The sequence below is a fragment of the Mixophyes fleayi genome, chromosome 2, assembly GCF_038048845.1.
Source record: "Mixophyes fleayi isolate aMixFle1 chromosome 2, aMixFle1.hap1, whole genome shotgun sequence".
NCBI lineage: Eukaryota > Metazoa > Chordata > Amphibia > Anura > Limnodynastidae > Mixophyes > Mixophyes fleayi.
Genome location: NC_134403.1, coordinates 42,599,271 through 42,614,729, shown reverse-complemented (window position 1 = coordinate 42,614,729; position 15,459 = coordinate 42,599,271). Strand labels below are relative to the sequence as shown.

Genomic DNA, 15,459 nt, shown 5'->3' with positions numbered 1-15,459 from the left:
TATCTGTGGGATCGGAGCGTTACATGGACCTTTTAACATCTGACCCCTGGCTTGTCTGACCCTCCTTTTTTCTGATACTCCCGTGTGTCTCTGTGCCTGCAGATCATCTCACCTGCCTGGCCTCTAGCTCACAATCTTCTCAGCTTTATCTGGCAATCCAAACACTTAATATCTGCAATCCACTGTGTAACCGAGAAAACCAGAGTCTCCAGCTTCTTTACTTTATCTGGCAAACCATCCAGTATCTACAGTATAACTTGGAATACCAGAGTCTCCAGCTGTCCAGTCTAACTTGCTTGCTCTGTCAAACCCGTACCTGCAGTTGACCTGTTGGGACAGGTATCCAGTATTCCTGTTCCTTAGCTACCTGGGTATCCTGGCATCCTGTTTTCACTGTTTCTATGGATTTGACTTATTTGCCTTATCATTACTGCATCTCAGTTTTATCTGTATGACTTGTGTTGAATATAAACCACTTCACTCCATTTCACATTACTCGCCATTGTGTTCATACTAGGAATACCGACACACAACAGTTGAGCAAAACAAAAAAAATAGCCTTTTCATTAGAAAGTTAAACTTAGCTGTGAAAGAACCACCAGGGAAGTGCCATTACAAACTGTCTGAAAAATATTTTTACAGATCTATACGAAACATTTTCATCATTACAGATTTTTTTTGGTTTTTAATATAAAAGTACATTAAAAACATCACTTGCTAACATTTGATAACTACAAGTTACTCTGATTGTAGTCAGTTGTAACCTGCTATTAAGCAAAAAACAAAACAAGAACACATACTGTCAAAGGTAGATTTATTTTCTATTTCCTATTAGTAGATAGTTAACCTGATCAGCAAAGGAAAAAATAAAAATGTATATTTACGAACCAGTAAAAATGTGAATGCTCAACGCAAATACCATTTGTTTCCCTGTTTACACCACACAAGTTACGTAGCTACTTTTGTGTGTCTGCTCCCATTTGTATGGGTTGGTATTATTATTATTATTATCGTTTATTTGTAAGGCGCCACATGGTTTCCGCAGCGCCGTACACAGTACAAACAGTAGACCATACAGGGCAAAACAGTACAGAACATTAAACATAAAATACCAATACTTCGTAAACTCCGGGCAGGCAAATACAGTAAAGACTGAGTGGAAGAACAGGTATGGAGACAGGAGGAAAGAGGGCCCTGCTCATACGAGCTTACATCCTAAGGGAGGGTGGACAGAATCAGGCACAGAAGGGAGCCAGTGAGGCAAAGGGGAGAACCGAAGAGATGAGAGGTTAAGTGGATGGTACATGGCATAGCACATGAAGCCGGCAGCACAGGCATGAGTGCAAAATCTTAATCTTTCCAATGGGAGTAATGCGGTGAGGATGATTCTTATAGTGCAGACTATCCACAATAAGGCTCCACATACATCGCCCAAATGCAAAAAAAAAACAAACAAAAAACAGATTTCATGTTGCAGGAAGAGATATTTCTATAAACTTCATTGGGATTTTCAGCTGGGACTGGGAGTCTAACCACAAAGCCCAGGGAAAAACAGCTGCATGGAGTAGCCAGCTCCAGGGAGAGGCGGGGCTATAATGCCCCGCCCCTCTATTTAGATGGGAGTGCAGCTTTAAGGTGATGAAATTAAATTTTGCAATTACAGGATAGTCCAAAAAGTGATACTAGGCAGGGCTTTAAAGTGACTATTTACTTTATGTTTGCTGACATGTGCAGTCCACTCCTATGAAAGATAATAAGCCCACATATGACTATGCAGAATCTGCATGGAGACACTGCTCAAAAGCATGCATCTGTGTGATAATCAAGATACATGGAAATTATGCTGCATGCTTCCACATTTCTCTGGATTCCCACCTCAGAGTCACTAGACAAATCTCTTCTCATTCTTAATATATTAGCAAATAACGAGCTCCAACTAATCAGCCCAAATTGTCAAATTAATAATGACATTATGCAATATATTCAGCCATAAACTGGGCATGGGATTCCTCCTACACATGAAAAGTGGTTTTGTTGCTTGTTCAAGTAATAACATATCTCATCCCCCCCCCCCCCCCCCCCCAAGAAAGGAGCTGTACGGAGGCGTATTAAAAAGATAAAAGGGAATTTGTAAGAATGCTGCAATTTCTGGTACTTATACCACACCTCAGTAACAAATAAGTCAGAGGCAGGAAAGGATTTATATGGGCTTCTTATATTAATACTAGTCTGTGTCATCACTTATAGTAGCGTTTACTGGCACGTCTCCTGAAACCTTTATCTTCATTTAATACACAATAATCCTGACTATTATCACGTACGCTGCAGGGAAGATGCAAATGACATATTTCCTGCAAGATCATATGTATATTTATTTCATGCACTCTTCAGCACCTAAACTTACCAACATTCCGAGGGACACTTACTGCCGGTCAGGAATGTACACACACACACACACACACACACACACACACCTTTAAATCAAAGGATAATGCAATTACAAATATACAAATATTTTAATTACATGATTTAATGCAAAATTGCAAAGTCAATTTGCATGATTACAACTAATTCATAAACAAATAGTGGAGCATAGAATACCAGACTACTTTATTAAGGTACTTATGAATTTCCAATATTAAAGACAATGTTGCCTATGTTATCCAGTTGTTTATCTTACCACTTCTATCTGAACCTACTGACATTATCAGGAATGAAATGAATTGGGTTATTGAACTGGCACATCGAACAGCTGGATTGATTTTTAACATTGCTAAATTTCTCAAGATGGAGTTTCCTAAAACACTAATCTAACTTCACAGGGGAATATACCCTTTACAGTTTAGACCAATTGTATATGGCAAGGACTCCTTATACAACCTATGGCTGAGTATCTATAAGTACAATCATTTCTTCGTTTCATTTAGATAAAACTGATTTGAATCACTACAACAGTCTGTAAATACACAACTTAAGTATTGTACTATTTTCAGTGAACATTTGACCATTGGGGGAGGGGTACTTTTCCACTGGTGCATGTGAATACATTTAGGTAGTGCTGGTATGAGATCAATATTTGGCTCTGAAATGAATAAAAACACAACCGTAGAAGAGTTTAACCTGTGCTACATGTAACAGCAGTGCAAGAAAGAGCTACAGCACACGGTTTCAATCCTTACGCCCACCACCTACATCTCCACCCCCCTCAGTAGCCAGACTCCTTGGCTGTCAACGATCGCCGCCTCTCTAGCACATTGATTACCCATTTTAACCTGGCTGCTCCCCACCAGTGGAAGGATCAGGTCATCCTCTACTCTCCAGGGCTTCAATCATGCCCTGAAAACTCATTTCTTTATTCAAGCCCATCAGCCCTCCTCCTAACTCATCTGCTACCACCTCTATTCCATACTTGCCAACTCTCCTGGAATGTCCAGGAAACTCCCAAATTCCAAGCAGGTCTCCCAGACGAGCTGGCAATACTCCCACATCTGCCCCAATTTTGAGCCTCCATCATGAGATTCTCCACCTGACCACCACCCCCCTCCCCCAAGGTAAAATTATGCGTTTGCTTCATTATATCACAGGGCGGGGGCCAAAATTATGCAATTCGCCGAGCCCCGTCCCAAGGCCAACCTGGAAATGTTGGCAACTATGCTCTACTCTGCCACTCCATACCACCCTATTTGTGTCTTCCTCTTCCCTTTAGGATGTAAGCTCTCAGGACCAGGGCAATCTTACCTTGTGTTATCCTTCTACTATTTCATCGCCCTCTGTACCTCTAGGCTGCTTCCCTTGCGTTGTTTTCTTGAGCCCAGGCCTACTGGACGTTGAACATCACCATCACTCTCACTCACTGCCTGTAATAACCTGATCTGCTCTACCAAGTTATCTGTGTATTATTTATTTAATCAGTAGATGTCTGGTCTTTGTTTTACATGTATTATGTAATGTGCTATGGGTCGTTGCTGTCTTGTATTGTATACTTATGTACATCTCATGTGCCACACTGTGGACTTTATGTGACAGCTTATAAAGAAAATATAATAATAATAATAATCAGGCATCAGTGGGCAATAACAGTCTTTTACAATTGGCACAACATCTTCCTGGCATGCAGTATTTATATTGAATACTTTCTACACCATTACATGCCATGAGGTAGGTGTGGAACATTCCATAACATGTTTAATTAAATAATTGCCTGTCCTGGGTTATCATACAAAACACATAAACCATGTTTTCTCGCACTTACTTGAATGAATATAGCTCCCTCTAATGCTTTCTTCAAGTCACTCCAGCCGCTGATCAGAGAGATTTGCTCACCGACACTCAGGCTTCCCCTGAGCATTCCTGAATTCCTCAATTCCTCCATCTGCTTCCTAGTAAAAATAAACAAATGTAAACAACTTACTGGATAACAAGATCATGTTACCTCTAAGACCAGGGATGTGGAAATGAGACAGCGTAAAGCGGACTACAATGACAATGCAACAAATCACTTTCTGGATGACAGAGTTTGGTTACGGCATCCGCTTCAGTTGCTGAATTGACAATCTGGCCGATATTTAAACATTTCCATTACCAGACTGCTCAGTTCAAAAGAAACAACATAGAAATATCTCTAGCCATTTGGTCAAGCTGTCAGATGTTCACGTTTCATGATAAGTCAGTATAATATGTGGACTAAATCGGCAGGTTTATATGTATTAACATTAGCTGAATGAGGACCCAGTTTTTGTATTGGTTGACTTGCGTATTCCTGGCACTATCTCTTTATCTGTTATTTTTTCCCCAAGCATGAGATGAGTACACTGTAATTTTCTCAGAGGAACAGCAAAAAAAAATAAAAAAAAAATGTAAAAATAAGAAAGGCATGAAAGCGATACCATTGAGGAAACAAGGCAAACTAACGCATCAACATGATTGGTCGATTACCTTTCTATTTCAGACTGGAATACACAATAGCTTCCAAGAGGTGGAGCAATAGAGGGAAAAAAGTTAAAATAAAAAAAATAAAAAACTACATTTTTCATTTATTCACTGAATTAAAAGTTGGGCATACGGTGGGAAAAAAAAAGGTTTTCCAATAATAACAGTATACACCTCTGGTGACTTAACATAAACAAACGTGGAGCGGATGTAAAGATACGTTTGTTGATGAATACAGGTCTAGTTTCTCTCTGCTATAACAGACAACACACTGCGGGATACGGCCAATATATATGTGGAATATAAAGTCCCAAAATGTCACCTGTATATAAAGTCGTTAATGACAAAACAGTAAAAAATAAAAATTTGAGATTTTTTTTTTCCATTTTCCCCCCATAAAATACATTTATTCCCCATAAAATACATTTATTAGGATGTCATGAATGTCTACTGTACCTAAAATGTATTTTTGCAGTTGCTCCTGATTGCAAGCACATGTTGCAGCATGCATACACATCCGTCATCACTAGTATTTGGCACTTATACCAGACCTGTAGCTGGTACAGGTGATATGACTGAAAAACACGTACCTTTGAGATGTACAAAGCTTGAATCAGACGCTGCTGTGTGCGCTCCAGTTTGGCACGCCCTTACTGTACAGTGACTACGTGCATGTGCCCCTTCCCCACCCCATTCTGCCCATGAAATCATAGGCTGTAGTAAGGGTCCTTTACTTTCAAAGATGAATTGGATGTTGCTGCATTCTCTGGCATATGGTTTGTTTCTGGGCATGTGCAGAGCGATTTTTACGCAAAAAATACGGCACATAATGGCATTTACGCGTCTTAATGCATCGGGCCCATAATATGTACAAGTGGAAGAAGAGAACATACTTTTTTTGTCTTCAGAAAACGTTACACACTCTACGCTTGGGATAGAATGGCAAACTACCCCTCATATATCAGAAAGGTGTATGGGGACCACTAATGTGATCTACGCTCTGGGAGCAGTCTTAAAGACAATTCTTTAAAATGATCACAGACAGGGCCGGATTAACCCGAGGTCTAACTGGGCTAGAGCCCAGGGGCCTCGGGCATCTGGGGGGCCCGCCAGCATTCATCAGATTGGGGGCGTCCTCGCTCCCGGCTCCGACTGTCAGCTTGAGAATGGCAGGCAGCTAACAGCAAATGTTATGCTGTTAGCTGCCTGCTCTCACTGTAGTGCTTCCACAGCACGCAGTAGTCTCCTTACTGAGATCTCGTGAGAGTGTCTCACGAGATCTCCTCAATGAGGAGATTACTGCACGCCGCAGAAGCACTACAGGGAGTGACAGAGGAACGGAAGCAGGTAAGCGCTCTGGGGGGGGGGGGGGGCCTCGCGGGGGAAAGGAGGTCCCCTTAGCCTGGGGGCCTACATACCCTTAGTCCAGCCCTGATCACAGAGCCAAATTAAAAACAAATCAGTGTTTCATTCATAGGGTTTAAACTGAAATGGACACTAGAGGGCACCATTTACCCATTCTATGGTGTATTGTGTACTTTTTAGACTGTAAAGACCTACAAGAATATTAACGGCAGCAATTACAATATTCACCTTATTCTGAAGTGGCGAGTCTGCTTGTCGGATGATTACCCAAGGGAGGGGACTGTGCAGATTACTCTCCACACACTACTAATTTTGTTAATTTGACCTCAAATAGATGCCAAAATGATATATTATAGTTATTTATGAATAATTATTCTTCCTAATTAGTTTGTCTCATAATTGCTTTTATTATTACGCTGAAACCGTTAACCAGTGTTCATACAGTACATTTTATGTTGTTTTTTTTAAAATAAACTGTATATTCATATGTATACTTTACGATAGAGGTTTCGAGTAATATTTTTAGTATGTGTCATCAACAGATTCAAGCGCAAGCACAATTTTGTTAATTTTTGGTATACTATTTATTGGAGATCATTAAGTCTCTTTGGTTGGCAGCATTTCTTCAATTTTGCAGAATTATTATTTTTAATATAATAGAGCGCCATAAGAGTCACTTTTTCTTTAGAGGTTCAGATACTCTGGGGGTCACTGACATTCTATGATGGCTGGCACCCATTCCTCAACATTAATAGCTGTTAACTGCAGCTAAAAACTACAGAGCCAGGAGGAGCCCACATGTAGTGATTGAGTGTCCTTGTGGATACCCAATTGCTAACGAGAGGTATAACAAAAGCAAACTCATAGAGATCGCTATTCCCATGCATTAGAGGACAGGGTGAACATCACGATGCATATCACCGGTCACTTATTTAGCAGAACTATCAATCAATTTAATACAAACATTAAAATCAATGGTTGCTATGGTTTAGTGCAGATTTTGCACATATACAATATTAGAAAAAGAGCCCCAGTAGAAGCAGCCTTTGTGTGCCTCATGCCTCACTGATGTCATCAGTTTCCAGCAAAGGGAAAGGTTGCATTCAGATAAATATTAGTTCAGCACCTAAAAAGGACCTTATGTAGAGATGAACGCCAGCCCATTTGCATAGCGTAATATATGAATTTATTTACTGCGCATGCAACAAAAAAAAGACTTATGCTGGAGTCTGTATGCAGTCTTGTGTATACTACTACTTATACTTATAGAGGCAGTACGAGGGAGACAATGGGCGTATAAGTGCAGACAAAGTACAATAAGTGGCTGATGTAGACCTGGTGGCAGATACGCCTGTCGGGAAACTTATCTTTTGCGAGTGCTCTACCCTTGGTGTAAAACATGAAATGAGAATGATGGCCATCAGCTGAGATGCGTCTGCATACTATGTTGAATGTGTCTTTTTTCCCCCAGATGCCTTTGTTTTCCTATTCACTGCTTGCAAAGTTTGGATAACATACCGTATATCCTCCAGGGCGGCGGTAACTTGCTCTGCCACAATATCATACAGCCTTACGTTAAATCCCCCACTTGCGAACACCATGGCCCAGCTGCGACCAATGAGACCACTAAGAAAAGAAAAAAAAAATGAACACACATATCAGTATTTACATGTGTACCATCCATGATCCATATAAACACATAAACCATAATACAAAAAAAGAATATCAATACGGTTAGGGCCTCATGTAAAGTTAGGTTTTAACCACTCAAACAATGATGTGTGGGGAGATTACTGCCTTCCACAAGATCAGCACACTTATCTATTCAAATTATGAGGACCTGACTCAAACCCACCCACATAAAAATGGGGACATGCAGGGTAAAAATAATAAAAGGTGCTCTTTAACACTAATTAAAAGCCTCTTAAAAATCAATCAAAATACTTTATATGGATTATAGGGTAAGAAATATACCATGTTCTATAAAACCAAAACACTTTTTGCTAGTGAGCTCGTTCATCAAACTTAGCACGCACAAGAGTAAATTTGAACTTTGACTAAACTCTCAGCCCAGATATATGACGAATGGTGCATGTAAATCAAATCACTGTTTAAGTCTTGCATGATATAGAGAAGACCATCCCCTACAGCCTGATAGGGGGACATCTAGGAAATATTATTACTAGAGATGAGCAAAATTTCAAGCAAATCGAGTTTCGCAGAAGAAAAAAGTTTCAGAGAGGTGCCGAGTTCTGATTTCACTGTGCGTTCTGTTCTAAGGTACCATTCCACACTATGTTTGTAAGAGATGCATTTCATAGAAGGAATACAGCTGGGATGGTGATGGTCAATTAATTCTGCTGTTTGATGTAGGACTCAAAGCTTAAGGTCAAATTACCCTGGCAAAACGTGTGAAACTTTGTGGCCAAATGCAGATTGAGTGTAAATTTTGAGGAACAGTTTCAAAGATTTTGCTCAATTCTACTTATTATCCATTCAGTACATGTCAAGATGCCCATTACATCCAAAATCCCCCAAAATTATATCTCACACTCACTACTAAACCCAAAGTTCTGCCACCACTGAGTTTCTATGTTCTATCTTGGAATCCAGTTACTCCCTGACTAAAATACAATCACAACCTAAATTAATAAGAGAGACTGCAAACCTAACAATTCTCAGCATTAATGTAACATTATAAAAACTAAGCCTGATACGTGATTAAGAACATAAGGACAAAACATTATTAAATTAAGTTTAATGTGACAAAAAAAATCAGAAAGCTTATTTAATACAAATTGTAATAACAAACAGGAATATAAATGCAAACATTTTCTTAAACAGAAATGGTCATAGTACACTTTGCATAATCTGTCACATGAGAAAGCTGGAATATAAGGATAATTAATTCATCAGTAGGACTTGCACCTTAACAATTTCTGAAATCACTTCAGCACTTTTAAAACTTGTCCTTTCATGCCCAAACTGCCCTTCTCTGTGACATCACAGCAAGAGGTGTGCTGGTATGCTAATCTGTTTTACAGCTGTTTTATTACTTTTTGTTCATAAACAATTCTAGTAATTAGTTTGATAAAGAGTATTTCACTCTTCTGGAACATGAGAGATATGATATTAAGTCTACAACATATCATATATTTTTTCGCACATACCCCTAAAAAAATCATGATTACTTTATGCTGATTGCTTCGAGGGATAGATTTTCTCTTTAGTTCCTTATGGGGCCAGTATATATCAATGACACATTTCATGTGGCTGGTTTCACTGGATACAAATGCATACAAAGGTCTTTTCAAACATGGATTATGCAAAGCAGCGTTTTGATTTATATATTATTTTTCAATTATCCTTATTAGGATATAAACATGACAACAGGTATTACTGCAAATGCTAGAAGACTGTATGCACACTGAATTGTTTATTTTGTCAAGGAACAACAACACCACACCAATAGAGATACAACAATCGCTGCAGCAAGGCAACAATTACAAAAGTAGAATCTGAAGTGTTCAAGAAGATTTATAAAGATATCGTTGTGATCATATTTTTTAATCATTTACATAAAAAAGAAACAAGGTTGGTTACAAATTTGTCACACAGTTCAGTCTGAGAAGTGAAAATACTTCTAAGTGAAAACATCTAGAAGCAACAAGTGCTGAAGCACACAGCAAGTAAAAATTGCCTGTCCTAGGTTTCAACACTCACTACCAAGTTCCAAACACCCTCTGGAAGCAACCCATGTACCCAGTTGGCATTGGCGGAATTCCAGACCAGTGCTGTCAGCAGGGACATTGACACTGCTGCTTAATTCATTCATGCTGTCGTTGCCAGTTTGTGTGGCTGACTCTGGCGCTGGTATCAAAACAGTTTTCGGCAGCCTCATCATTGGTTATGCCAGAAACCCGTCCTTGAAACAGCAGCTGTTCTCATACGCCATCTTGGGATATGCCCTGTCTGAAGCTATGGGTCTATTCTGTTTGATGGTTGCTTTCCTGATATTATTTACAATAACTGTTTGTTGGGAGTTTCATGGATTGGGTTTCTATGGCCAAGCAGCAGCTCACATGGCTCAGATCACCAAATGTCTTCTGGAGTAGTGGGAATGCATGTCTCACCATCTGATAGTCTGGCCAATGAATCTGTGTTTGGATGCGGATGTCAGGAGATCGCTTCCTACCCGAATGTGTACTGCCATCTGTTAAGTTTGGTGGGGGAGGAATTAAGGTCTGGGGCTGTTTTTCATGGTTTGGCCTAGAAATTCTAGGGAATTGAGTGCTCCCAACTTTGTAGCAATGGTTTGGGGAAGGCCTTTTCCTGTTCCAGCATGACAATACCCTGGCATGTGGAAGAATGGGATTGGCCTTGACCTCAACCACATAGAATACATTTGGAATGAACTTGAAATGCTGAATACGAGCTAGACATTTTTTGCCTGGCACCCGACCTCACTAATACTCTTGTGGCTGTTTGGATGTGAATCCTACAACCATGTTCCAAAATCTAGTTGAAAGCTTTCTCAGGAGAACAGAATCTGTTATAGCAGCAAGGGGGGGGAAGAGACTACATATTATTGGCCACGGTTTTGCAATGAGACGTTTCATAAACACATTTGTATGATGTCAGGGTTTCCACATACTTTTGACCATGTAGTGTATGTCCACCATGTGCTTTTTCACTCATCTACAGCAAGTTGTCATGTTCTAAGCAAGCAGTGACCGACAACTAGGCAAACTTTCTGTGCAGGAATGCACAATCTTTTCCATCAATCGTTTTTAGTGGGGTAGGAACACATCAACTCACAATCTGCAATTCTCCTGTTAGATATATACAACAATAACAATCTACATGGAGTCTCCTTGATATGGGAGAAAGTCAGTGGATTCTCCCTGGGTAAGCTGCAGAGTTCATTCATTTGGTCGGTGGAGATGAGGGTGCTGTGAAGTAGGACATGTCCAGAGTCTCCATCTCAAAATTTACTTGGATCTTATCTATAACCTTTTTTAATATGTGGTTATAGATGTATTTGGCATATGTCGGGAAGCATAATGGTGAAGAGCTACTTCAGGCAAATGGGGAAGAGATTGGTTAGTCACTTCATTAGCTAGGTCGAACACCTGTGTCCAAAATAATTGTATGCTTGGGCAGCTCCAGAAAATATGGAGCATATCTCCCACAATGTAGCACTGGCGCCAACATAACATTGAGTGCGATGGCCACATTCTATGAAGTTTGGCCGGAGTAAGATATAGTCCGTTATCAATTTCATGGACATTTCTGTGTGATTCAATCATGTGGACATGTTCTTCTGTGAGAATCAGCTGAAGGTCAGTTTCCCATTATAGTTGGCTATTTGTTTTAAGAGGTGATGTTGTAGGTGCAGAGATCCCATACCAGAAGGGGGTATATGCTTTATTGTCTCCCTTTGTGAGTTTTGAAATATATAGGGCTGGGGGGAAACAAAGATCTTGATTCTGCTTTGGCAGGGAGTTAATCCAATGCCCAACTATCAAATATTTATAAAATTCCTGGGAGTATATGAAATTGGGTTTGTAGCTGTAAAAAGGAAAGTAATCCTTGAGAATCAAAGAGAGTACCTAAAGTAGAAAGACCATTAGCTCTCCAGAAAGGTCAAATTAATGTTTGGAATCAGTCTGGCCAGAGCCATCATGGAAAGGTTTGGATAATGTCTGGAGACGCCTCCACCAGTCTATCCCAGGCCACCAGAGAGTCCCTAGTCAACCAAGGTAGGGTCGCTCCAGAGGGCCTCCAATGTCTGGGTACCTAAAGCAAATCCTCCAGAGGGAAGTGGGGGTTGGGTGCTCTTTCTAAATCTATCCAGGGTTTCTCGTGAGAAGGTAAGGACCAATCTCAAAGTTGAGCTAACAAACACAGTGTTCTCCCCAGAAAATGTTGTCAGTCGGGTGGTGTTAAGAAGTAGCCGGGTGGGGGCAGTTGTAATACTTATAATACTCATAATAATAATTAAAAAATGTTGGAGGTTAATGCCCACACCTGCCAGGACTGGTCAGACTGGTGGTCAGTGGTCTAACACACACTGCGGGTTGTAGTGCTTACATAGCGCCTGTTCTAATAGGAGAAACAATGGTTTATTCTATTATAATAGGACTCTGTTGGGCTCCAAGAGCCGGGTGGCAAGTAGAAACAGCCAGGTGGAACACCGAGGAAATAGGTGTTGGTGAGAACACTGAAACATGCGGAATGATCTCTATTCAAATCTGGGAACGCTAACCTCTTTGTCTGGACAGGGACAGTCGGGAACTGGCTATACGTGGGGGTTTATTTTTCCATATGTAAGAGCACATAATAGAGTCTAGTTTGGCAAGTAAAAATATTGTTAAGGCAAACGGTTAAGTGCGAAATAAATATTTCAGCTTTGGTAACAGCATCATTTTGAAGGCTGCAGGTCTGCCCAGCAAGGAGAGTTCGCTGAAGATTCAAGACTTCGTTAAAGTGAGGAGTTGGAGAATCAAAGTTGAATAATGTAATGCTAGAATATTGTCTAGACTAAGGGTAATATGAATTCCCAAGTAGAGCAATGAAGTCGTCTTCCAAGAGTAGGGGGAAGGCTGCTCCAAGGCCCACCACTTTAGACTGGGATAAGATAATTGTTAGGGCAGAAATGCACATACTAGATTTGGTTGATTCATACACAGGGACAGGGCAGTAATGTCACATCTATTATGTCTCAGCTTTTTCTTAGCCTGTATCAGATCCCATAAGGACACTGTCCTCAAGATTCGGGAGCTTTTTGTAATGTAGCGGGAAGGTAACACTTTAATTTTTAACAGAGCTGCAGAGGAATGTCAAGTCAACACAGAACAATGTATTTTACCTTCATGGTTCATTAATTAAAATTAATTATTGGGGTTTAGTGGTCCTTTAATGCGCCCACAAAACATTTTTTGCTACATTGTGATTATACTGAATAAAGTATTACAATTATCGCTACGAGTGGAATGCGTGCATTTATTAATAAAAAAAAGATTGTTCTGTAATATAGCCGTCCAAGTTCCACAATTTTAATCACTCGTTACTTAAACACCATTGTATTGTTATTATGTATATATATTTTATTTACATAGCTACAATTTACTACACTATGGGGGAAATTCCATTGGCTGCTTGGTGGCGGCAATGTACTGTAAATGTCCTCAATGTCCGGCTGTGCACATTGCTGGCCAATACAGGACAGTATCTCCGCTCATTTTAGCTCATCTCTAAAGGACACAAGAGACAATGAGCAGTGAGACTCCAACACAATGTATCTCCGGAGCCTCACAGCCAATTGAGTTCCCCCCTATGGCACAGATTATTATTATTATTATTACCTTTTTATTTATATAGCGCCACTAATTCCGGAACGCTGTACAGAGAACGCAATCAGTCCCTGCCTCATTGGGGCTTACAGTCTAAATTCCCTAACACACACAGACGAGGGTCAATTTGTTAGAAGCCAATTAACCTACCAGTATGTTTTTGGAGTGTGGGAGGAAACCGGAGCACCCAGAGGAAACCCACGCAAACACGGGGAGAACATACAAACTCCTCACAGATAAGGCCATGGTCGGGAATTGAACTCATTACCTCATTGCTGTAAGGCAGAAGTGCTAACCACTTAGCCACCATGCTGTCCATAGATTGAATGCAGGAACGGCCGCAAGACACCTCCCCCGAGTATTTTCTGACAGAAGTAACACTGATTTCTGCTCGTGCTCCCATAGAGATGCGAGTAAAATTCTGCATTAATTTTTACCTTAGTAAAAATAATAAAGCGCAGTGCAATGTTCTAAGGAACATCGTGCCCAATTGAATATACCCCCATGTTTGTGTGCAGATTAAGGGATCATAATTAAGAGATCTCTTTTCTTTGCATGCTCACCATATCAAGTTTTCATAGCAGATTTAGATTGTTCTGTGTCATGTCTGACAAAATCTTTAAATAAAACTTCATAAAATCAATGTATGTTACCATTAGATTTGTTCAGCTCTCAATCTTCAAATGTACAAAGATGGATATATAATAGAAGTGAAACCAGATATGGATTTATGGTCACTTATTACCATGAAACACAGATTACTGCACAGAGCCACAAACATTGCCAAGAACTGAATCTGTGAAAAAAAACATATCATTGTGGTTATCTTAATTTGCCGAGTGGTGGAAAATAAGACGACTGATTTCCTCGCCCAAGCAGTATGTAGACTGAAAGGTAACGTGACTTGTTATGTGTGGAAAGTAATTCAGGATGAGATCTGAGCTTCCTGTTTTTAGAGGGGGGATGGGGACATTTTTGGGAAATTGTACAAGTTTTCAGCTAGCAAGATATATTATGAATACAACGCAATTCTTAAAAATAATATAGTATATGATAATTTCAAATTATTTGATTCATCTAAACGTCAGACATAAAATTTCAATTAAACATATTTTAGGCTAAAAGAAAAGACTTCCCAGGTTACTCTGGAAAAATGAGATTATTAAGTTCCATGCTGGATGGAAATATTCTAAATAGTTTTTTTATATTTTTTTTTTTAAGAAAGGTTCTTTGTCAAATGAGAGATTTAAACCGGAATTTTGAAAGTGCGGCTTGCCATCTGTTGTAGAACTACAAGTCCCAGCATGCTGTCAACCTCTGGGACTACAACAGCTGAGGGTCCAAAGATTGCCTACCTCTGTGAAAAAAAAATCTATGCATGTAATTTAAATACAAGTTAAATAAATATATTGCAATGGTAGCAGCATACTTCATTTACCTTCCAATAATCACAATATTCCCTTCCTGTGCCTCAGCCATGTTCAGCGGTAGTGAGTGTGTTTAGACTACAAGTGCAGACTGCAGGAAGGATCCACTAAACTAGAAGCAGAGTTTCACAACACAGACTATTTACTTTCAGGCTGCAGAACTTCTCATGTAACAATCTTCCTGATTGGCTGTTCTGGAAAGTTTCAGCCTGAAACATAACAGCTTTGCAATGATTGGCTAGTGATATTCACTCCAGGTCCCCGCCTTCATTTCATACATATCTGTTATGGCAAAGCCCATTGCTCAGGGTTGGCATTGTTTGTGGATTAAATAACTACTGTATGGGAAATTAAGCCCTGCATTCTTACTTTTGTGATCAGTA

General features: G+C 39.8%; 1 protein-coding gene across 1 annotated transcript in view; it reads right to left on the bottom strand.

Moving 5' to 3' along the window:
* CRYL1 (crystallin lambda 1) overlaps positions 1-15,229 on the bottom strand; it is a 109,386-nt gene extending 94,157 nt beyond the window's left edge. The window contains exons 1-3 of the mRNA XM_075198864.1: positions 15,088-15,229; positions 7,813-7,920; positions 4,253-4,379 (exon numbers count right to left, since the gene is read on the bottom strand). Of these exons, the coding sequence (XP_075054965.1) occupies positions 4,253-4,379; positions 7,813-7,920; positions 15,088-15,128 (276 nt within the window). The 5' untranslated portion in view covers positions 15,129-15,229. The remainder of the gene's footprint in view (positions 1-4,252; positions 4,380-7,812; positions 7,921-15,087) is intronic.
* Positions 15,230-15,459: the final 230 nt, after the last annotated feature.